Below are 23,817 nucleotides of genomic sequence, written 5' to 3'. Positions count from 1 at the left end.
CAGGCTAAGGGAGCACTTCATTGATTTCCCAGCCTGATGCATTTCTAGTTATACAATGCTCTCAATGGGAAAATCTTTCAGACCCTCCAAGTCATCCCAGAGCCTGAACAGTTACCTGAATCATGCTGCTGAGAGGATGCCTCTCACTGTGCCTTGAGCCCCTTGAGGTAATGTGCTGAGTGCTGACTTAGGCCAAGCTGAATGTTTTCCCCGAGACACTGTGTCTCAGGAGCTGAGGCCCAAAAACTGTCACTACCGTCACATGAAGCTGAGTCAGGGAAGGTTTAGGTTAGATACCAGGAAAAGGTTTTTCAGCCAGAGAGTGCTTGGGCACTGGAACAGGCTCTCCAAGGAAGTGGTTACAGGACCAAGCCTCTCTGAGCTCAGGGAGTGTTTGGACAATGCTCTCAGGCACATCATGTGATTCTTGGAGTGACTTGTGCAGGGCCAGGAGTTGGGCCCGATGATCTTGATGGGTCCCTTCCAACTCAGCATATTCTGTGATTTTCTGGTCACGCCACAGTTGTGCCTTCACAGCTGAGTTGTTACAGGTTTCTCAGGCTGGAGTCTGTACGATTCCATGGACCACAAACCAGTAGGAAGCCTTGAAGACAGCAGGGACTTCCCAGGCCACAGCGGCTTGAGAAAGAGCCAAAATTCCTTCAGTGTCAAAGGCAAAGTCTTTTGTGTAAGGTGCTCTCCCAGGCCGCGCGCAGGCTTCGGGCGCGGGCAGCGCGTCCCGGCGGTGCTGCCCACCGGGCTGAGCCTCTGTCCCGCGGGGCTCGCACCGGCCCGGGGTGTGTGTGCTCCCGCGGTGCGCGGCAGGTGGGGCCGATGCCCCGTGCCCGGTGCCCGCTGGGCGGCGGCGGGCGCGGAGCGGCGCGGGGCGCGGGCGGCGGCCGGTGAGCGGCGGGGCCGGGCAGGGCCCGGGACGGGCACGGCCCCAGCTGCCGGCACGGGAAAGGCTCCAGCCCGGCCGCCCCCCCGGCAGCCGCCGTGCCGGGGCAGCTCCTCGGGCGGGCGCTGCCCTCGCGGAGCCCCGGCTGGCGGCGGGGCCGGGATGACGCCGGCGGGCGTTCCCGGCGGAGGCGAGCGGCTGAGCTGTCCGTGAGGCGCTCTTGGTTCCAGTGCTCTATTCTCGGCTTCCTACGGCTGCGGACGCAGAGGCTGGCGGGCTACATGGGCATCCTCATCCCGAACTTACAGACTTGCAGTCTTCCAGTGTCGGACCTCTACGTTTTATGCTCCAAATCAGGTTTTTAACCTATGTTAGGTAGCTGGAGTTAGGTAGCTGGTTGTTAATATGAACTGGACTTTATTTTGTCTCTTACGTTGTTAGTGGAATTGCTGGGATTGGTGGCTGTCTCCCAGGTGTGAGGTCTTTGCACTGGTGAGGGGGACTGGGAGAAGCCCTGTGATCTCAGAGCTTCTGTGCAGGAGTGAGTGAGAGAAGCTGTAGGGTCTTGTAAATGGTCAGACCCATAAAGTGCTGTAGAATGAAAAGACATTGTGTCATTTCTTTCATGATTATTTTGCTGATACACGTAATTGCTTGATCCTAACAAACAGCTGTATGCAGGAATAAAGCCATAATCACATAACAACTTTGATGAATTTTCAGTGATAACTGCGCTTGTACAATTCAGAGTGGCTTATGTCAGGGCAAGTGCTTTCACCCAGGTGACAAGCTGCAGACAGGCTACGAGCACAAAATATCCAAGAACCCCGGCAAACTGCCTTCAGTCTTTTCCATTTTCTAGTTCAACTCCTCTTTTGAAAATGGCATTCAAAGTGACCCTTTTCCCTTGCAGCCCTTGTGCTGTCCCTACGCCACATCCTATGGAGAGCTGTCTGAGTGGACTTCTCTGCCTGGAGCTATGTACTGAGCAGAGCTTGTCTGATGCACATTGGGATGGGGTCTTACTCATTTCAGACCTAGTGTAGCAGACTGGAGAAATTTAGAATTAGCCTAGTACACACACATTCTGATCCCCTTGGGATTACAGTCACCGTGGATCTTTTACACTTCATGCTGTCTTTCTGGTATTTGACAGAAACTGAAAACAGTTAGAGGTAACTTGAAGTGTACTGTTTGAAACCTTTAAAGCAGAAAGGCAAGCTTAGTGGCCTTATCTTTTATTAACAGCTTCATGAATGTGAGTTTTCTTTTTCTCTCACACAGTATAATAGATGATAACTAGGACTCCAATACCTTTGCAGATCCACTGTAAGATAGGAAATTCAAATATATATTTATCTTGCTGCTATAAAACAAATACAATGAAAACTTAATCCAGCGATTTCATAGGCATGGAATAATTTTTTGCACTGCTTGCTGAATTGGTTGTTTATAGTTTTGACCTCTAGCTTTATAATACATGGACCAGTACATTGCTAATGGTTCACGCCAATTCCTGAAGAATATTGTACCAGAAAATTTATGTTGAGTTAGTGAAATTGCTCATCTGTTTCCAAAGCATGTCAGTAGATGTCTTATCATAAGTAGATGATTATCAAGAACACACTACATAAAAGCAGCTACACTTCTCAGTGAGGTTCGCAAGGATTCCAGAACTGTCCAGTCCAATGTAGAATTTTGGTCCATATCTGCAGAATTAAAAGTTGACTTGGTTCTCACTATAGTATAAGAAAGTGCAAAGCACTTCTTACCTTGGACTTGACCTGACTTGACTCAAGTTTAGAATATATTTAGATATTTAGGGGATTTCTTTATGTATATAAATACTTTTTCTAATATGCAAACCCAAATTACTTGGGTGTTATATGAACAAAAAATAAATCCCTCAATTTTTTTCAGATCACTGTGGTTGAAAGGCTTTCCCACGTAAGCTATTTGCTTATGATTCTGTCAAAGATTTGATGGAAGTTTTCAGAAAATGAAATGTCAGATTCCTGTGACCACGAAGATGGAGACATGCCTAATGCAGATTTGATGATTCAAAATCTTTGTCCTTTGGAACCCACAGTACAGGGTTTTTGACTGTATTCAGACATTTGGGAAGTAGATCCCCTTTTAGGCTTCTTTTTAGTTTTTCTGGGAGCAATTAAGCGCAGACAACTATCAAAAGTTAAATTTTATCACTTAAGAAGTGAAACTTCAGAAGTTTTACTGGCACTGGTTTCTGTGTCAAAGTTAATATTTTTGCCACTTGTAATGGTTCTTGATTTGCTGGTCAGGGAATTTGCTTCAGACAAATGCACAGCTATGTTTTCTTTCTCCAGAAGATGATGTATGGCAGTCAGAGAAGAAACAAGAAGTTGTACTTGGTCCAAAGACTTGCTCAATACAGGCCCATTTATTTAAATCCTAAATACATTTATTTAGAGATCAGTGGGTACTTAGAATATTTCACAAGAAAGCAGTAGCTGCAAGTGCAAATACTGGAATCTTGCATAAGCATTAAGAAGAGGGCTAAGATGTTACTTTTGAACAGCTGTGAAAATGGGTACTCAGGGAACAATAATTTGTGTGTGTGTGAGTCTGATACATTTAATACAAACAAACACATCTTTAGCTGTTCCTGCTTAATATCTGCTAAATTCCTCTACAACTTTGACCAGAATGTTTCCTGTATCTGATACTGCTGAAGTGTGTTAGGCATTAATTCATAGATATTCATTGATTTATATGAAGTCTCTCTATATATAAAACGAAAGCACACACAATATATTAAACTGGGGAGCTGTTTTTTTTTTTTTTCTGCTGAGGATTTTCAGTAATCCTTATGTTTGTGCTGTGGACAGTGTGCATGGTATGGCTGGTCTCAATATCTTCAGTTATGTAACATAAACATCAAGCTGTGCTGTAAGTCAAACAGGGGACAAAGCAGTGTGACTGCAGCCTCTGTGGTACATCAATCTGCAAGCTGACTGCTATGATCTGAGGAGTTGAATTTAGTGGAAAGGCTGTCATTGATTTTAATGAGCTCTGGAAATGGCCCAAAGTCAGGAATCGGTGGCTTGCTTTTATTGGAGTGGCACCAGCATCATGTTGAGTCATGTGTGCACAGATACATAGACATCCTCTTAAAGTTTAAAAGGAGTGCCAGTGCCACAAGCAGAGATGCCATTTGTATTTCATCATTTTCTTCTAAATGAATTCAAACACATTGCATGAGATTTTGGTACTTGACACTGGGTTTAGTGGAAATGCCGTTCTCATCCTTCCCTCAGATGAGTTTCTATTCCAGTTCTTCTGTCTAAGTTCAATCTATTGTGTAGTTTAATCGTGAGTAGATTTCTCTCCATTTGAAGAGGTTTATCTCTGTGTCTTCTTCAGCTGACAGCTTCTATGTGTAATGGGAAGGAGTGCTACAGGTTAGAACTTGAAACCACCTCTTTGGTGAGTAGCAGACACTCTGATGTTATTAACAGGGATTGTTTCAACTGCTACTCATCCCTGACTCCTGCTGACTACTGCAGTTCTCCCCCAAAATCTTGTAAGATCTCATCAGGTCATAGCTCACACAGCCAAGTGACCATGCAGGGCTCTGACCATTATTCTGAGTAACCAAAGGTGCAGCAAAACTGGCAAAATACATCCTCAGTCACAGAGCTTGAAAGCAGGATCTTTAATGATTCAGAAACCCAAAATGAGGAGAGCACCAAATATTATTTCCAATATACCCACTTGTTTAAGCTTTCTCCTAGTTTAGCTGCCTCAGAAATGCTGAATTTGGGGTGGCTGCACTATTCTAAGCTCTTAGAACTGCAGGAGGTAATGAGGATCTTACTTGTTGAAATTGCTGCTTAAAAGCCTGTGGGGGGATATGGAGCTTAGTGTGCATACTCATTTTGCTTACAACTTTGACACCCTCTTTGGGGCTAACCTCAGCAAAATGGCATGTCAAGGAATCACACAGCCCATCCTGGCATTTCACTGCCATTCTTTTCATCTGCTGTTCCACTAGTTTTTCTTTCTGCTGAACATGCATTTCTTAAAATTAACTGATATTTGCCCATAAAAAAGGCTGCCATCATTCATAGGAGTCTGTTAAATATTATTAGTACAATTTGCAGCAAATCACATTATAGTGCCTTGTAGTCAACTATGTCCTTTCTTTTCTCCCAGTTAATGCTTCATGAGATCATTTTTGTATACCACTAGGTTAAGTGGGAAGGGTATTTGCCAATAAACAGAGGGTTAATGCTGCTGTATTTGGCTGGCTCTTTGCCAGTCTGTGCTCTTTTGAGTGCCAAGACTTTTTTTTTTTTTTTTGGTGACTTTTTTTCCTTTTTAAAATTTGTGTAGCTTAGTAGAGTTGAGCTGCAGCCCTTACCAGGCAATATGGGGACATTTGTGTCTCCCAAACTGACCTTTTTTCCCAGTTCTGTCACTCACTGCACATTGCTGCAGCCAGGAAACAGAGATCTAAGGCTCTTCCTCACAATGTCAGGATAAATTTTCTCCCATTGTTCAAGAAGCTATTTGTATTTTCCTAAGCACTGGTAATGACTGGAGGGGGAAGTTTTGGAGAGGATGCATTCTCTGATCCTGTTGTCTCTCCAAGGGTGTCAGGATTTCTGAGCTCTCCTGAATTTACGCTGTTTTTTCTATTTATTATATTATGATTTCATTATCTCAGGAGGAGGAAGTGAAAGGACAAGTGAAAGAAAGCTGGAGAGGTAGTCTGTGTGGTTTGCTTGACATTTGAGAAATGATCCAAGAGTTTCTCTATAAATTTACACTATAGACCCATAGTTTAACTTCCCAGAACCCTGTTAGGAGCAGGCAGTGTTTATGAATGGTGCTTGTTTGATTTTCTTGCTTTTTCCGTCTATATGTTATGTTCGAGTCTGCCTTCAAATGATTTAACATGTCATAGAGAACTTTTGGATTTATTTAATTGACTCTTTGAATTTTAAAAGGCAGAGATGTCAACACAATGTTATAGAGAATGAGGCATAGAAAACCTCCTGTGCATTAGCAGACTAAACTTGGCTGGAGAGGCCATTTCAGAATTGCTGTGTGTACAATAGTAATGAAAGTTTTTCCAAAACCTTCTGTTCTTTGTTTGTAGATAGATTAAGGAAGGCCTTATTTACAGATGTATAAAGCTTTAATTTTTAAAAGATTTTTGTACTTTGAAAGAGACATAGCATGCAGCACATCAAAGTAAATTTCAAAACCACAATGCAACCTATTTGTGGGGTCTTAAGGATTCAAGAGCAGTAAAATGAGCAGAAGAACAGGAGAATGTTTATACACCTGTTGTTAACTACCAAAATATACTTCTTTGAGCATTTTTAGTGCTTATTTTCTTTTTTGAATCTATCATCTGTACATTAACACTATATTGCTACTGAAGACTGTGCTGACTGAGGAGTGAATTTAATGAGGTGAACTCCAAAAAGCTGTGGGTTCTGCAGTAATTAAAGATGATATCTTATTGGATAAGAAAATATATTGAAATGTTAAGGTTCTTGCAATAAATCAGCTTAAAGCAAGAAAGCTGAGCCAAAGAAAGACTATCATTTATCTCAGTTCTTAATTGATTAGTCAAGCTTCTAGGCTATGCAAAAGGTTTTATATTATCTTTTTAATTCATATCAATGTCAGATCATGTGAAGTAGAGGAAAGAGGAAAGAAATGAGCGAACCAGCCATAATTATTGTGATGAGTCTGAAGAAACTGTGTTATATCAGTATTAGCACAACTTTTGTGGATTGGATAGAGGAAAAAAAGAAATACAGGCAATTTACTTGCTCCGATTCTGCGCATCACATTTCTTCTGCTCTACTGGTCCTCAAACTATCGCCATTGCATCTTCTCTTCATTCTGTAGTTTAAAGAGGGTTAAAAATGGTTGTAGGGTGTGACTTAGATTATATTGTACCCTACATTACTCAGCATCAGCACAATCACGAGTCCTCATTCCTGCAGAGGAAACATATTGCAGATTTTGAACAGGTTTTCATTTTGGTGGAATGGGTGTTACATTTGTGTGGTGTATGGGACTCTTCAGAGATAAGGTATTTGCTGGTTTTGTAGTGGATTCTGATCAAAATAAAAGCTTAATCATGCCATCACTAATACCATTTTAACTGGTGACCAGTAGTAATTCTGCAACAGTCAGTGGCATTTCCTTTAGATGGTTTTGACTAACATCCCTTTGTATTTAGCAACTACATGGTGAGAAAACTTTGCACAAGCAAGAAAATTATCTGAAAATCTTACTATTGTTTAGCATTTGTACATGGTTCTATTTGCCTTTGTGAAAAATTAAATCTCTCTTATCTGTGGTGAGAAAATATTACAATACCAGTTTCATAATCAAGAACGCACTGCAAATCCATCTTGTTAAGTTAGCTCATAAATCTTCAGTGGCTTCTAAATCCTATCTAGTCTTATGTACATTAAATATAATCAGTCCTCAATAGAAGGAGGGCTTGCTTAATATTCCCATGACCAAAAGGGAGCTCTCAGAGTGCAGAACAAGCAGAATTAATATTTGGGCTTCACAGTAGCTGATCTCCAGGCAATATATAGAGTCCCTTGAGGACTCAGTACCATGCCAGGAAGTATCAGTTATATTGGCCTCTGTGTTATATCCAAAGCAACTGTTTCATGAGAGAAGCTGAATTTGTGTTCTTGGGTGGGTGTTGATAAAATCTGTAGAAAGGGTAGGTGACTTTTCAGATCCATGGTGCATGGTGACAACTGCTCCCCTTTTTGTTTGGACCCGCAATGTTGCCTGCATGAATACCTGGGTGGAAGGATACACTTAGTAGTAAGGATTTTTTAATACCTGATGCCAATACCAGCGGATCTCAGGTATGTTCTGTTTAAAGGTTAGCTATAGGGGCTGAACTGGTGAGGCCAAGAGTGGCATTTATCCTAGGAAAGCTGTAGGTATTCCCTGAACTCCATGGTAAAGCAGAAAGATACAACAAGAATGATCTTAAGTTTGACATGGCTCTTAACTGCAGCTTTTTTGGCTACCACTGCTCCCGGGATGATAGACACACCCATCAGCTCAGCAAATAGCTAAAGTGTGTGCCAGGCTCTGTGGTTGGGAAGGACCAAGCAGAGATTCAGTTTAAACATCTGATGATGTGACTTAGTGACACAGAACTGTGGTTTATTCAACAGTTTTAGGTAAAATTCTTCTGCAATTAGCTTATTTCCTGCCTCTGGGTATGTATGTTAGATATTTTCCCCTTCCCACTACTGTGGGAACAGTGCCAGCATATTTAAGAGACAATTGAGAACACACTGGGATATTTAAAGATTGCCAGAACGTGTCTGAGTAATGTGTTAGGCTGCTGTGTAAGGACTCTGATGTGCTATGTGTCTGCTCTGGTGAAATTGGCCCAGTATGAGGTATTTTGTATTATGTGATGATTTTAAAACTCTTGATATGTGGGGCCAAACCATGTTGTGCAGTCACTGATTTCTAATTTAACTCAGCATTTTGATGCCAGTATTCCTGTGCAAGTTCCCATGGCTGAAGGCTGGCTAGCAAACTTAAAGTAATCTTGGATATTTATAGAGTGCCTATTCTTGTAGGGTCTTTCTGGCTGTCCTTATTGAGCAAGGAAGCACGGGGGAAGGCTCTAAAATACAGTTTCAGTCACCAGGAATTTTGAGTTCAGTTGCAGTTTATGGATTGTGGAGCAGTCACTGAATTACTCGTCCTCAGTTCTCCCCTCTGTATCTGCAGTATGGAATAATACATTCTGTACAGAGGGGCTCCGGTCTGATATCTCACTGATATCAAGTGGTAGGAATAAATTTATTGTTACTCAATATTTTCACTTGTTTTGCTGATTGGGGAGTGAACCAGGTACTGTATTCATGCCTTTATACAGAGGAAAGGTAACAGAGAAAACACCATGTTACCATTCCATACTCATTTGAGTTAAATGTCTAGAGTATGCAGTTCTGAGTTTTATTTTTCTGTTTATTTCCCCTTGGAGAAATAAAGCCTGCAGGCAGGACATTCTGGGACTTCCCTGCCTTTCTCTGAAGGTTAATGGTCACCTTATCTTTAGCCTTGTGTTTGCAGGCACTGGAGTCAGCCAGCCTTTTCCCCAGAGCTGTGCTTCCGTGCTTTCCTGTATTATTGCTCCAGTCGACAGCCACTGAGATGGTATCAGAGATGACCTTTGCTTTTGAAGTTTCATTTCAGTTGCAGCTGGAATCCAGGATGTTGATGGTTTTAAGAATATTGTTCCAGATGTGTGAGTCCCTGGTTCTCCTCTTGCTTATACCTGTACAAACAAATCAGGAGTGACTCTGTTGAAGAGGTGGGCCTACATTAGTGTTAAACTAATATACATGGGAAGTCATTAAACCTGATTGCTGCTCACAGCACAGGCATTAGTGGCAGCCTTGGTCTGATCTGTCTCCAAGGGAGCTTGGTGAGAGTGTTTGAAGGACATTAACTGGATCTATCCCTAGAGGGGAAGTCGGGAAGAATGGCTGGTAGAAAACCCAATTCATTATTCACATCATCTCAGGATATTTGTTTAGACTCAGTAACTGTTACCTCTGATGTTCCACACTCAGACCAGGCACTGGTCCATGTGCCTGTAGCTACATACTGTGTTCTCACATTTCTTTCCAGATGGTCTTGTGTGTTGGTGCCTGCCTGGACACCGAGAAGGAAAAGTTGTGTTGTTGGAACTTAATATTCTCTAACATGATATTTTCTTAAGTCAGAATGTGCAGAAATAGAGCTCCTTTGTTCAACTTCTGCGCTAACCCCACCAGGACAAAAGAACCACAGTTTCCCAGTATATAAAATATTGACCGTGCTAGTATTTTCACAGGAAATACCAGCTCTTCCACTGTGTCAAAAATAATCTGTTTTTCATTTAGATTCTTTAAAATCTTAGATTTTAGATTTTTGGTCCTGGATGAAAAAAGCAAAGATGTAAGAGGCAGCACATCCTGGTCTGTATATACAGGGATGCTGTTACTTTTCTAAAAATAAATTCCATATTTATATGCAAATAAATCTTTGTATATTGTAAAATGTCACACAAGCAATTCTATCTCTGGATCTGTATTATTTGTTAGGCAATTGGTATTTTCTGTCACTGAAGTCTGAGGTTACATCTGTGATCCTGTTGCAAATCTAGGGGAAATTACCTTTTGAATGACACATGGCCTGACCTTCATCTCCAGTTAATCCAGGAAGAGTTCACATTTGGCTGGGGGGACATAAAGGATAGATTTAGAGTGCCAGTATTTTTCTGGCCATATTTTAGAATTCTGTAATGGATATCACATACCAAAATTTTTCTTCACTTCTTCCTCAGAGGAGAAGACCGTTTGTGATAAACTGCAAGAAACAATGAAGACTTAAAATTACCAAACACTGGAATCAAAGAGATTAAATTATTGCTGTGGTCTTTGAAATATTATTATTGAAGGAGATTGCAGGAAGTCCCTCTAACAGGGAATGACAACAACAAAAATCCCCCAAATCCCACACATTGTACACAAGCTGTGAAAACACACATCATTAAAGCAGCATAGAGGAACTAGACTCCAGAGCAAGTATCATGGCAAATTCTTCTGGCATGAAGAATTTATTTGTACACATATAAATAAATGCATGAATAAAAAGCTGAAATAGTGTATATTTGGATGCCTCTGACTACACTCTCTACTTTCAGTTTCAGAGATAGGCTTTGACCCTCATTTTCCTCATAATATTAATCACAGATGGATGTACAAATTCTGAAAGGCAGAAATCCTCTTATCTCCACTTCTTTGTTGTCTGCAGACTACTGTGTTGTTTCCAACCCTGTTTGTTTAAAGCTCTGATAGTGCAGCTTTTAACAGTGATGTGTGTTTAGTTGTTTCTTTAGAACTGGGAGTTTTCACAGAAAATTTCTAAGCCCGGCCAATTTGCCAGCCTGGAAATTTCACTTGAAGGAAAGCTGAATCCCTTTCTTCTTCAGCAAAGTGTTTCTTGAGAGCCACATTCATGTTGTCACATGGTTGCAAAGTGCTGCTACGGGTACAAAAGCAATATGCTTGTGAGGAGCACACAGAATCTTCATGCCATAAACCCCAAGTGGCTCAAAGATCAGTATGAGATGGCTCATCCTTTCACAATGTGACATTTACCTTGCTAAGAAGTCAGTTCAGAGACATCAAAATATACTGGAAATCTGAAATGCTACTGTCTATCACTTTGGTGTAGGATTTTTACTCCTACCTCTAAATTTGTTTAATGAAATGCTCAAATGAAACTTTTGTCCCTTTCTGAAAATAAATTTTAAAAAATGTAAACCAAACACCCCTGCTTAAACACAGTTTGTGAAACGCGTGATTTCCTAACTGTGTGACATCTGGTCCCTTCCTGCTGCTGTGTGTCCTGCTGCCATGCAGGCTTTGGATGAGCACTTGGCAAAATGTGAGGTGTTTGCAGTCAGGGAGCTGGGGAGGGGTTTGCCCTTAGAGATCCAGTGGCAAGAGGCTGCAAGAAACCCAGCAGCTGTGTTGGACATGAAACCTGTTCAGGATTGCTGGCTGCGTGTGTAGCTCCTAGCACCTCAGCTCTCGGGCTGTTGGCATGTACCCTGGGTATTTGTCATATATGTGTATTTGAGTTTCCTCCACTGGATTAGTAGTTGCTGTTGGTTACTTAAGTTGAAGAGTCCCTTTTCGCAATGACTCAAGTGCGTGTGAAATAAACAGCTTGATGATTTTAGGAGCTGTGTTTTGGTGCAAGGATTTCTTAATGGTTGGCTGGGTGGACCTTGCTCAGTCTTGCCTCCCTTGTTCCCTTTGGAGAAATTAAGAAAGTTGTTGGGAAGTTTACCAGGTGCTGGGAGCTTGCTGCTGGTACCACAGTGGGAGGGCAGGTTGCCCCTGGCACTGCTTGTTCTCCCTGCAGGGGAAATGAGGCAGATTTGGATGTGCAGTGATTTGGATGTGCAGTGATTTGGCTGTGCAGGGGGCTGGTGCAATGTTGGGCTGTTGAGGGAAAGCCATGACAGTGAGTTTGAAGAAAGCCATGATTTTCAAATGAAAGTAGGTCTAGACTGGGCTGTTTCAATCAAGTCAAGCCACAAAATTTAGAGGAAATCCAGATCTGATTGAAATTTCAGGTGTTTAAACTTGCTGTCTTCCCTATCTTTGAAGAACCATCTTTACTCTGCTGAAGTCTGTGGTTATTTGGTGTTTGTCTACCTCCCAGCTGAAAACAGTTTAAATTAATTAACTGGCAGTAGAGCAGCCCATTCACTTGAGCACTTGACAAGTGAGGAGCAAATGTCAGTGCAGTGATGTCTGGCTGTCAGAGCAGGTACAGCTCATACCTACTTGCTTGCCATGATTTGCCTGTGGACATAGAGCTGTGATGTTTATCAACATCTAAGATTTCAGGGCTGTACCCAAAATGCTCAGTGTGTAGCCATTTGAAGCTGTGCTGGTGATAAAGAGGCAGAGGAGTTAATAATAAATCTAGCATGATGTGCCTTCGAGGGTGATATGAAGATAATCAAGAAGTATTAAATCCTGAGGTGGGATAATTATTTTTAATGACTGTTTACTAGTCTGTGCTTCTTGGAAAGTAAGGGGGTTTTGAGATGGTGCAACGTGTGTTGGTAGCTGCTGGTTGCTGAGAACAGATCTATGTTTGACCTAAATGGAAGCCAACAGATGAAGTTTTGCATGTTCAGGTAAGTAACTTCAAGACAAAAATGCAGGGAAGGAAAAAAAAAACAATATTGAAAGGAAGCATATTCTGAAGGCAAGCCATCTGAGGAGGTTTGGAGACAGGAAATCTGCTTTATGTTAGCAAAAATGCTGATTTTTTTTAAGCTTCTAGGCTGTGTTCTATGCCAGTTAAAGTGATGAAATTCTTCCAAAGTCATCAGGATTACACTCTTCCACTAGGTTTAGGGACTGTGCCTTCCCACTGGAAGGCCATTTGATCTTTCTTGATTTTAAAGATAAATGTGAATTTCTCATGAGGTCTCCTTCATTTCTTACTCTAATATAAATGTTTCTGTTGGCAGCATTTTTCTGAACAAAATGCCAGGCAGATTTCAGATGCAGTCCTACATCCAAGGTGTTGTGCATTAAGCCAGTCACGATGTTTCTCCAGTAATCTCCAGGAATTCCTTCCTGGTGGTGGTTGCCCAATAACTGAAGCCTTGATTTTGGTTTTTTTTTCTCCCTATGGGCTTTGTCTGATGGATGGAGATTAATGCTCTCTAGTGATCCTTTTTCTGCTGGGATTAAGAGTTCAGCGTGAAGTCATCGTGACAAGTGCAGTAATTCCCAACAGTGGAACTTGTTCAGGTTAAACTTCCACTAGTGCTACTGTATTTTTACTGCTTTGTCTTTTCCCAAGAGACAGAAAATGTGTTATATCTGCTTGAGGTCAGCTTTGATCTGCAAATACAAATGCACTCTGTGGATGGCATTGAAGTTGGCTGCTTGTAGAGGCTTTTGCTTTCCAGCTAAGTGGGAAACTGGACTAGAGTATGATTTGTTTCCTCTTTGTGATGGCCCTTGCACTTGTCATCTGATACTTGTGTGACAGCTTTCCCTTATGTAGGGACCTTTATAGAAAATTGAGAAATGGAGTTGTCCATTCACAGATGTCAAACTTCTGCACTGTTAGAAAACTGCTGTAGCTAAGCCACTTATGGGACTCCTCACCAAAAGTCCATTTCTCAAACCACATGTGTCTCTCATAAGAAAGGTATTTAAAAAAAGTATTTTTTCCAAGTATTCAAAGAGGACTTCTCCACTAAATGTCTTTAAGAAACTCATATAAAAATACTTAACAATACTCCCTCCTACTGGCTTGCCAGACCCAAGTATTCAAACACTGTGTACCAGCTGAGAAATACAAATAAATGTGGCTTTCTTCTGATCTTCTAGGAATGACTGTAAATCTTTACTTTGCCATTATGAGAGTTATGAACCTCCTACTTTTAAATATCCACGCAATTTTAAATTAGGAGCTGATAGTCTTAGCAAGCCATGTGAGTGCAGGAGCAGGCTCAGGCTGTGGCAGTGGCTGCTGCTGCTCCCTCCCTGTGTGCAGGCAGCACCAGCAATGTCTTGCCTCTTCTCTGCTTTTGCCTCAACAGAGGCCATTGATAGCCACGATGCAAATTCATTTCCATGTGAATTTAATGCAGTGTAATGCCAGAAATGTGTAGTACAGCTACACTGTCCCCAGGACTTGGGTCACCGCTGTGAATGAGGCTCCTTCAGGTTTATGTTCCCCAGCATTTACCTGTTTCCACACCCAGTGAGTGTCTCCTTAGTTGTGACAGTGAGTAGCAATTGTTAGTATATTGTCAGAGGTCATCACCAGGCAGTAATTCTGCCATATGGGTGTGCTGGCTAATTTAAACTCTAGAGCTTTTTGCCTGACCTTGCAATATTGCAGGGATGCAACATGTTTGGGTATTTTTCCTGTTAATGTGCAGAATATCTTGTTAGAATAGATTGTGATTTACAGTGAATTGGGATAATGCCTGTTTTGAAAGATCCTTTTGAAATCTCCTCTTTTGAGCTGGAGAATAACTACAGCTTTTAGTTGTTATTTCAAAGATGTTGCAAGTATTTTCTGTAGCTTTCCTCTGTCTAGAAAATAACAATAACAATTAATCTCCCTGAAGGGCTTCTTCACATCCTAATTATAACCAAGCCTCTTATTAGTCCCACAGGGAGACGGAATCAAATGCCATATGGCATTTTACACTTCGGATGCTGTGCGTACCAATAGCTGGAAAGAGTCAGGAAAAGGGGGAGTTAACAATTCATATCCATTTATGGAGCAGGCACAGCCCTCCTTGGACCCAGTTCAGCAGAGTCTGAGTGCCTCAGATCAGGAACTTTATCTGGCCAGGAGTTGCCGCGGCACGCCGGGACTCTCGTGTGCGCGTGGGCGAGTGGGGAGCGCTGCACGCTGGCAGAACCCCTGTGCTGGCACCCCCACACAGGAATGAATTAAATGCACACAGCCTCCCTGGAAGCACCATGGCTGGGTTCTACGGGTGCCTGAAAAGTAAAAAGTAAGTGCCATGCTGAGCCCTCCCCTCCACCTTTCCAAAGGGAGCCGAGTCTAGTGGGTACTTCGAAATTCTGTCTTTGTTGTATTGCAGCTGCAGCGTTGAACAAAGTGGCTTTGCCTTGGGTCTGAAGTGCCAGCCTGAGCACAAAAGTGCAAAAATAAGTCCTGGCAAAAGTATTCATTTGGCGAAAATTGGTAATTTTTTTTTTCTCCTTCAGAGGTATAAACATTAAACATTGAAAAAGGCATTAAGAACTTTTTCCTGTTTAATTATAGCAAAAGGGAAAATGCCCTCTTCCCTAGTGATTAGCTGTATTGTTTCTATATTAACACATAAAAAGGAGAAATACAGAAATTCACATTGGCTTTTTTAAAATGTTCAGCTAGATGTCTGGCAGTAAATGCTGTTTAAGAACTTGATGAGCTCAGTTTTTCTATAAGCAATCTGAGGTTTGTTTCTGTAATTGCTCCCTGTTGAGAGATTTGATTCTATTTAAAAAAAAATATTTTTTATTGCTTTGCTGGCATGTTCTGTTGGAGTAGACTATCAAGGGAAAAGAGAATGAGAGAATGCATGTTAGTATTTGTGCCTTAAACCACCATGAAGATGCATTCTGTTTTTCCTTTGACATTCTCCCTGCTGAGGAAAGGAACAAAATTTCCTGCTGCCAAACCTGAGGAGTGGTTTGATCGTGTTTTGCACCAGCAGACTGCAGAGGGCTCTGTTCTTGCACCCGGTGCGAGATTACAGACAGGGAACATGCACAGTGGAAGGCAAGTGAAATTGTGTGTTGAGGCTTAAGATGTGAATACTGATAGTTAAATGTGTGGGTAAGTCCTGGATAGCAGAGGGAGGAAAACAGCTCAAAAGTGGAGCTGGCAACTGACTCCTTTTCCTTCTCCCAGAGGTTGTATCCCTCACACCAACAGTTTGTCTCACATGGTGGAAATGTGCATTTTCAAAGGCACACAGCTCCTACTGGATTTCTGTTAGCATTTCCATCCCATGTTGACTCCTTTCCTCCTCTGAAATTTGTAACAGGGAATTAATATTTGGCAGAGAATTTTGCTTTAGATAAAGGGAGAGTGTGCCATCAGAACTAGCAAAAGGGCTGTGAGTCCTGATGAAGGCAGGTGGATTGGCACTTGAATTGATAAAAAGTAGTAAATTTACATTGTTTGATTCCCTGCCCCCCCCCCCCCCCCCAATCCTTCAGAATCTAATGCACTTAAAACAAATTTGAAATTCAGAGAGAGGCTATAAAGTTTGGACAGATGAAGCTTTTTTACATGTGATAAACCATCTCTTCTTTTCTGGTCAATCTCCACCTGACTTATGAGGAACAGGGGTTTTTTATTCAACAGATTCTTCTTTTTTGATATTCTTCAGTTAGTTCTCTACACTTGATATATAGGCACAGGTTGTATTCCTCAGCCTGTTATTTCAGCCCTGTGAAGTGTTGCCAGGTGAATTAATGCAACTACTAACCCTATGCAGTCTTCGCAAATTTTATATGCTGATATGGCTGTGGTTATTGGCAGTTAAAATGAGTTCAAGACACCAGTTGCAGAAATAGTGATGTTTTTAGCCTGAGATTAATTTTCAATGAAATTTGTTTGGAGTTTAACATGAAGTATTTGTCTTTCTGGACAAATGTGTCATTGAAACAACTTCCCCAAATTTTCACATGGTCATTTGACCTGTAGGAGTTAATTTGCTTTCTGAATGAAAGCTCTTTTGGAATGAAATTACTTTTATGCTTTAAGCAATTGGTTTGGATACCAGTAGGAATTTGGCCAAAGTGACTTAGAGCTCAGTACCTGCCAAGAAACCTGCCATGGACTTTGGGGAAGGATTCCCTCCAGGGCTTTGAGCTGCTGAGTCCAACTAAAGGACCTGGAGTGTTTTAAAAGCTACTTTAGAGAGTGCTCTCCTGTGCTGCTGTCACATTTATCCCACTCCCCCACATTTTACAAGAGGAAGCAAAGGCTCTGCCTTGGTGCACTGTAATAATGTGTGGCTGAATCTGATTTTGTACACATAGTCTTGTCCCTGTGCTTTGTTAATGACCTCTTATGACATGAAAAAAAGAACCCAAAGCCTAATCCAGGTAATTCTTCATCACAATCTTGGCTGCTATTTCACTGAAATAAAACTTCTAGATTGCTTTCATATTTCTCTTTAACCAGCATATGCAACCTGAGTAATCTTGAATTGTTCTGCTAAGTTTATCATCGCCCTTGTTGCGGAGTTCTGTTTCTTTCTTGTTCCAATCATGGTACCAGGAAAAAAATATTATACCTAAACAGATAGGATAAAGTTTCCTACAGCCTGTGGAGGAATCTTTTCATATGCTCCTCAGTTTTTGGGACTAGCCAAGTATGTTGTTATGAGCTGAAAATGTGGTTGCTTGAATAGTAAGGTTCACTGATGGTCAGTGCAAACTGCCAATTTCCAAAGACAAATATAGTATGTTAGAAGCTATATAAAATATTTGGCTGAAGGCTTTATGTGCCAGCTCAGACTGGTTTCTATAGCAGACTATAAGAAAATGTGTTTAACTGTGTTTAATGTGGTCACTCAGGATTTCATGGTGCCTTTCACAAACAATCCCAGAATTATGGATTGAATGTCTTCTGCTTTGCCAGGCTTTGCACTTCCAGTGGGGTATTGTGTTCTTTTCTTATATTCCATAATTTCATTTTAAAAATGCTGATGTGCACTTTTATCCTACAAAGAAGTTCAGCATTTGGGTAAAGCAAGCTGATCAAGGAATGCATCAGTAGAATTTTCAATATATTTCTAGTTAGTTTGAGGTGAAAACAATTGCCAATCTAAAATGATGTTATGACCATGAAATTGAGGAAAATATGTTTTCTGGGGTAGGTGCTGTTGCTGTATTTTGTGTTGTTACCTGTTCAGAGAAGTGTCAGGAGTAGGTTGCTGGGTTTATTCCAAAGATTCCAGAGCTGTCCACCTGATGGATAGGCTGTGTGTTCACTGCCCCTGCACCTTCACCCCAGCTTTCTTGTTGAAGCGGCTCACAGGGGACGGTGGAAATCCCAAAAATCCCTTTGTCCTTGTGGCTGGTTACACTTTTTACAAACTTTTACGTGTTTGTGTGGTCCTTTGAGCCTTTGGCTCTCCATCCACAGCAAGCAGCTGTTGTTTTAGCTTGGACAGTGACAAGTGGATTGGAAGTGGTTTAAAGCTCCACCAACTGCTACTGGAGTAGCAGCTTGACACGGGGGGCCAGGGCAGGTTGAGCCTGTTGGTTCCTCTCTGTCAGCAGCTCGTTGGCCTCCCGTGGCCTCTCTCCCTTGGTGGAGGCTGTGGTTGCTGGGGGCTGGGGCCGGCGCTGCTGACTGCCTGCAGTGAATGATGCTTTGCGCTTTGGCACTGCTTTAGACATGAAGCATCTCTCCAAGGCTCCAGGGCTGTTTAAAGTGAGAACGGAGCTGCCTGGCCATCCCTGCCTGTGCCATCCCCCAGCATCATCTCTGCTCAGCCGTGGCCCATGGGCTCAGTTGGCAGCTCTCAGAAGGCTGTGCAGCTTTGGAATCAGTGCAGGCTTTCTAGGAGCTGTGGCAATCACTGCCCCTGTGATGATCTGGGATCTGTCTGTGTGGCTGTTGAATTCAGGAGAGGTGAAATGCTTCCCAAAAACATTTTAGTATTCTGAAATATGTCTGTTTACATGAATTTTTATTGTACATCACTTTAGCATATTATTTCACAAAAGCAAGAATCACTCATTAACAGCTTTTCAGTGTTGGGGGATTTTGAGATTAAAATATCTGGGTATGATAGGTGGTTTCTGCCCAGCAAAGCAAGTTCACCTGTGCAGAGACAAACCTTGGATGAGTTTCAAGAAACAGCTTTTATGGAACTTAAGAGCTCTCCCCACTAAGGCCAAATCAGAGAGTGTGAGCTGAGGTAGAAAGACTCCTCAGGGGTTGTGAGTCTCTTGGAGGAATCTTTCAGTACACAAACTATGAGCATGTTCCTCTATTGGGCAATTATACAGTGTTTGGATATTTGAGAGTGTTTTGTCTTCAATCCACATGAGTCATTCAGCCTGGTATTAAATTTATAGAGACTTAAGTCCTGTTCTCTTATTCAAAAATAGCAGAGAGGGTGAACAAAAGCAGTTAGGAGGTGTCAGAGCCATGGCACTGCAGGCAGTTGGGCACTGTTAGTACAATGGTGCTATATTATTAACGAAAAAATCTACTATTTCTCTTTGTGATTCATACTGTTTGACTCATCTTTGTGCAAGAAGTTCAATTCTGGCTTAATACACCAGTGAGTCACTCCCATCTCCTCATTCTGTTCGTGCTTCTCTCTGGATGGTGTTTGTTTTTGCAGCCACAGTGGTACACTGTATTTGCTGGCTGTAGGCAGAGGAATTCCAAGCGGGCCTGTTTATTTGGTTTCACTAGAACAGCCCTTTTGCTATCACCAAGGTTCTGAGTATTTGGCAGATATGCTGTCAAATTGACCTCTAGTGCTTGTCCTACATCACTTGCAGTGGAGCAGAAGCTTGCGTTGGGATGGACAGTCTGCTAAATGTGATTCTCACTCTTCTGCATCATTTGACCATCAGTTTTTTTTGTCAACATAATTTTGCCAGACTGGGCCATGAAAATATCTTGTCATAATTTCCCCTTGTGTTCTCTTCTTAGACAGAAATCTCTGCTGCTCCAAGTGTCTAGCTTTGTACGCCTAGAGCCAACTGGAGAGATTAATTTGTCATTTCCTTCTTGTGCAGAGGTCTACAAAGTTTTAGGCTTTCACATTTGCTGTGATGTGAAGGCCTAGAATTGGATGTAAAAGCTGAAATCTGATGATATATGGAAAAAAAATGCAGTGGGTTCAAGTTGTACTTCCACTAGATAACCTACCTGAGCTGGTGTAGGGCAGCTAGAGCTGACTACTAGCCAGATTTGAGAAAATCTGAGATAAGTCTGTACATGGGGAAACAGGAAAAAAAACCAAGGTAATTCCAAGGTTGATTCCCATCCACCCCCCATATTTCTCCTGCTGTAAGAAAACAGTTGAGCACAAGGTGTTCTACACTAACACGATTCAAGCTTATAGCTCTGCATTACATCTGTTAGAGTCTCAAGGTTTGTAAAACTATTATGGATTAAGTAGTTTTAAATATTATTTTGAATACAGCAAATAATAACTGCAAACTCTCTTAATTTATTTTGTTTATCTTGTTATTTTATTCATAATTATTTTTTTCAAGTTCACAGGTGACTTCCCACTCCATTGCAGGAGTCACTGTATAAACCAAGAAAAAAAAACCCAGTCAGCTGATATCCTGTCTTATTCTGCTTGCAGATGCTGAGCTGTCACTGCTCATCACTGTGCCAAGTCAAGGTTGTGCCAACAGCCCAAGGTTTCCAGCACTATGTGTGTGAAAGAGGCCACACACATCATTATTCATTTTTGTAGCTGTATTGTTTTACCTGTGTGTGCTGCTGCATTTGGAGAAGTGTACAGGTGCCAAGGCATTCTGTGCTCTGTTGTGTCATGTGCTATAGCATGTTAGTATCTTTGTGACTGTTGTGCTTTAACCCCAGCAACTGAGCCCTACAACAGCCACTCACTCACTCTCCCCTGCTGGGATTGGAGAGAGAATCCCAAGGTAAATGTGAGAAAACTCGTGGGTTGAGATCAAGACTATTTAATAGATAAAGCAAATGACATGCACACAAGCAAAGCAAAACAAGGAATTTATTCCCCACTTCCCAGAGCAGGCAGGTGTTTAGCATCCCCAGAACAGCAGGGCTCTGTCACATTAATGGTGACCAGAAGACAAAAACCATCCCTCCAGAAGTCCCCCTTTCCTCCTTCTCCTCCAGATTTCTATGCTGAGGATGAGGCCATATGGGCTGGGATATCCCTTGGGTCACTTGGGGTCAGCTGTCCTGGCTGTGTCCCCTCCCAGCTCCTTGTGTCCCCTCCCAGCTCACTGCTGGGGTGGGCTCAGGAGCAGAGAAGGCTTTGGGTAAAACCTGTTTAGTGATAAAGGAAGCATCTCAGAGTCAGCACTGTTTCAAGCACAAATCCAAACCACAGCTCTATACCAGCTGCTAGGATGAAAATTAACTCTACTCAGCCCAGAGGGAATTGTAGCACTCTCAGTCAGAGTGGGGAAACTTGGCTGTGCAGACAAAGCTGCCCAATCTTGCTTTCTAACCAACCATCCAGAGCCAAGGTGGCATTCCAGCTTCAAAATTCTGTGGTGGTTGTTCCTTTTGGCCTCTGAGATTCGAGGATCTGGTGTTAATTAGAACTAAATATTTGACTTATATTCATGATAAATTCATTTGTGCTTATTCATTCTCAGGAATATATAACTGTGCACTTCAGCTGGGGCTTCCAGGTATCACTCATCTAACAGCACTTGTAATCCACACAGTAGTTCTGATGCAAATGAGATGTATTTGAGTGGTCTAGCCCAGAGTTAGGATGGAGACATTGTGGTAACCATCAGGCTATCTATGTACATGGGAAAATACAGACCTGACAGAGGTGTGGAGGAATTGTTTGCTGGTTCACTCTAGCTGTCAAACTGCTTTCCATAATTTCAGTTTAGTGAAAAGAATGTTTTAAAAGCTTAAATTTAAAATTTCCAAATTGTCTCATTGTTTCCTTTCTTGCAGCCTTGGCCTGTGAAGACCTTACAGAATGTCTGTCCCCATCTGATTCTCTCCCCCATGTGCCTGCTTGTCACTACCCCATCTTGCAGTTCTTGTTGTCTTTGGTGTCAGTTTCTTTGTCTGAATTCAGTTGAATTCATCTTGATACTCCATTGGTGCAAAACAGCATCAGCTCAGATAATCTTATTTTAGATGATCCTATTTTAGAGAGGTATTTGTGTCTGGAATCCCAGAGAAGTAGGATCCTTTTTTAGTAGTTGCTCATGCTAGAGCAAAAGGTCAGGAGTTGCCCTTGGGACAGAACTGGCTCAGGAGCTGCTTTGAGCACACGGATGACCTCCCTTGGCTCCAAGAGTTCTCCATGTGCTTCAAGACCACTTGTACTTCAGGAGCTGCCTAACTCGAGGCTCTAGGGAGAGCAGAGCAGGGACAGCTTGAGGTTTTCTTTGGAATAGAAGAAGGGAGGGAAACCATCAAACTTCACAGAGCTGCAGAAGAGCCCCTCTGCAAGCACGGGGGCTGCCTCTGGCCTCCCTTGCTCAGCAGTCAGAATGGGCTCTGAATTGCAGAAATGCCCAGGGGCAGTGGGAGCTCGGGGTTAGCCAGCCAGACACTGTGTGTTTCAACGGGAAAGGAGCTGGCCTTGTTTTTATTTGTTGTGTGTACAGGCAGTAGATACTGACAAATAGGTGTGGGGACTTCACATGAAGAGAGATTTCCTGAGCTTCCTGCCAAAGGCAGCTTCTGTGACCACAAAGCCTGTTTTATTTGCTTCTTTATAGCCAAAAAATGGCTGGCTTTTTTTATGGCATTTTGATCTTCACAGTGAAAATTTGTAGCAGTTTGTCCCAGAATTTTCTGTTTGCCTCCCATTTTTTTAAAGTGCGCTTTGAATTCTAGGCCATTAAATGTCTTTATTATCTCTTGTCCTGAGAAGTTTCATTGTATCTGAAGATTCCCCCCTCCCCCCCATATCTTTAAGCTGCTCTTCAACCAAAAGTTGAGCGATAAGTGACTGTTTTGGAAAAGCCTTAAAAAAAGAGTAAGCTTTAGATATAGCCTAAAGTTCCATGTTTCAATGCTGGTGTTCAGTTCTCTATTGTTTCAGCCTCATTCTTCCTGCAATAGTGAGACAGCTTAGTTTGGTAAAAATGCCTCCAGACTCTTTTCTTTCAGGGAAAATCCAAAAATCCAGGATATAATGATTCTTCCCAGTTTCTGAGAATAACATATTGGAAATAACTGTCACTCAAATATGGGGGCAAAGCAGATATGCAGATTACTCCTGTGAGATTTTATGGGTTTTTTGTTATTTACCTTCTGTGTGGTTCTAGCACTTGTGTCAGTCCATACAGCTCCAGCATGCTGGTCTCCTGCAGCAGAGGTGATCCTTTACTCTCCCATAGGGCTCATGAAGCTTTCCAGGAGTTCAATGTGATTCCACAGATAAAGAAGCTCGTGGCTGAGTGATAAATAACTTGGCTCTTGTTAGAAACCCAGTAATTTGTCCTGCTATTCAATGATAGAACCAGGAAAACCAGTGAATTTACCCAAATCCCAGCCCAATAGTCTCCATCTGCTAGAATGCGTTTAAAAGACAAGCTCTGTCTCATGGATTTTGCTGTGTAAACTAATACTTGTCACCTTCACAGTTTGCAAATACTGGCAATTCCATGAAGTTTTCTCAGGCTCACGGTCTTTCAAGCCTCTATGGAGCTTGTTGAAGCCAGCTGATGGCAAACCTCTTTCCTTTGCCACCTTTTGCTGATCCCTACAAAGCAGCCCATAGACTCCCAGGGCTCTGCACACCACAGGTCAGATCCCAGCCCTCTAACTTTATGCTTGAAGGATCCAGGTGAAACAAAATTAATTAGGAATTTGGAGAGGGGTAAAAAGTACATACACAAGCTAGAAAAGAGTGGAGAGGCAGAGACAGTGAGCTTGACTTTTATTCCCATTCTTGACTCTCTGACACCTTGACTCTGCTGGCATGAGGCATGTCTGCTGTTCAGTGATAGTGTTGACATTTCCTGTTGCTTTGCCTTGAAACCATTTCCAAAGGCAGTAATGCACACTGGGAGTAGCTCCCTAGCTGGCAAAGGCAGCCTTTGGTTACATCCCTG

The 23,817-nt window shown here is 42.1% G+C and overlaps 1 protein-coding gene across 4 annotated transcripts in view; it reads left to right on the top strand.

Moving 5' to 3' along the window:
* Positions 1–1,140: 1,140 nt before the first annotated feature.
* The window catches only part of KIAA1210 (KIAA1210 ortholog), a 51,866-nt gene continuing 29,189 nt past the window's right edge, over positions 1,141–23,817 (top strand). The window contains exon 1 of one of the 4 annotated variants that reach the window (XM_068204804.1): positions 1,141–1,255. In XM_068204804.1, the coding sequence (XP_068060905.1) occupies positions 1,242–1,255 (14 nt within the window). In that variant the 5' untranslated portion in view covers positions 1,141–1,241. Of the gene's footprint in view, positions 1,274–14,917; positions 15,021–23,817 lie in introns of those variants that run through there. The other 3 variants (XM_068204803.1, XM_068204805.1, XM_068204802.1) reach the window with 3 other exon arrangements.

The sequence above is a fragment of the Anomalospiza imberbis genome, chromosome 14 (assembly GCF_031753505.1).
Source record: "Anomalospiza imberbis isolate Cuckoo-Finch-1a 21T00152 chromosome 14, ASM3175350v1, whole genome shotgun sequence".
In the NCBI taxonomy this organism is placed as follows: Eukaryota; Metazoa; Chordata; class Aves; order Passeriformes; family Viduidae; genus Anomalospiza; species Anomalospiza imberbis.
Note: the sequence above shows the minus strand (reverse complement) of the source record. Positions and strands in the feature narration are given on the sequence as shown.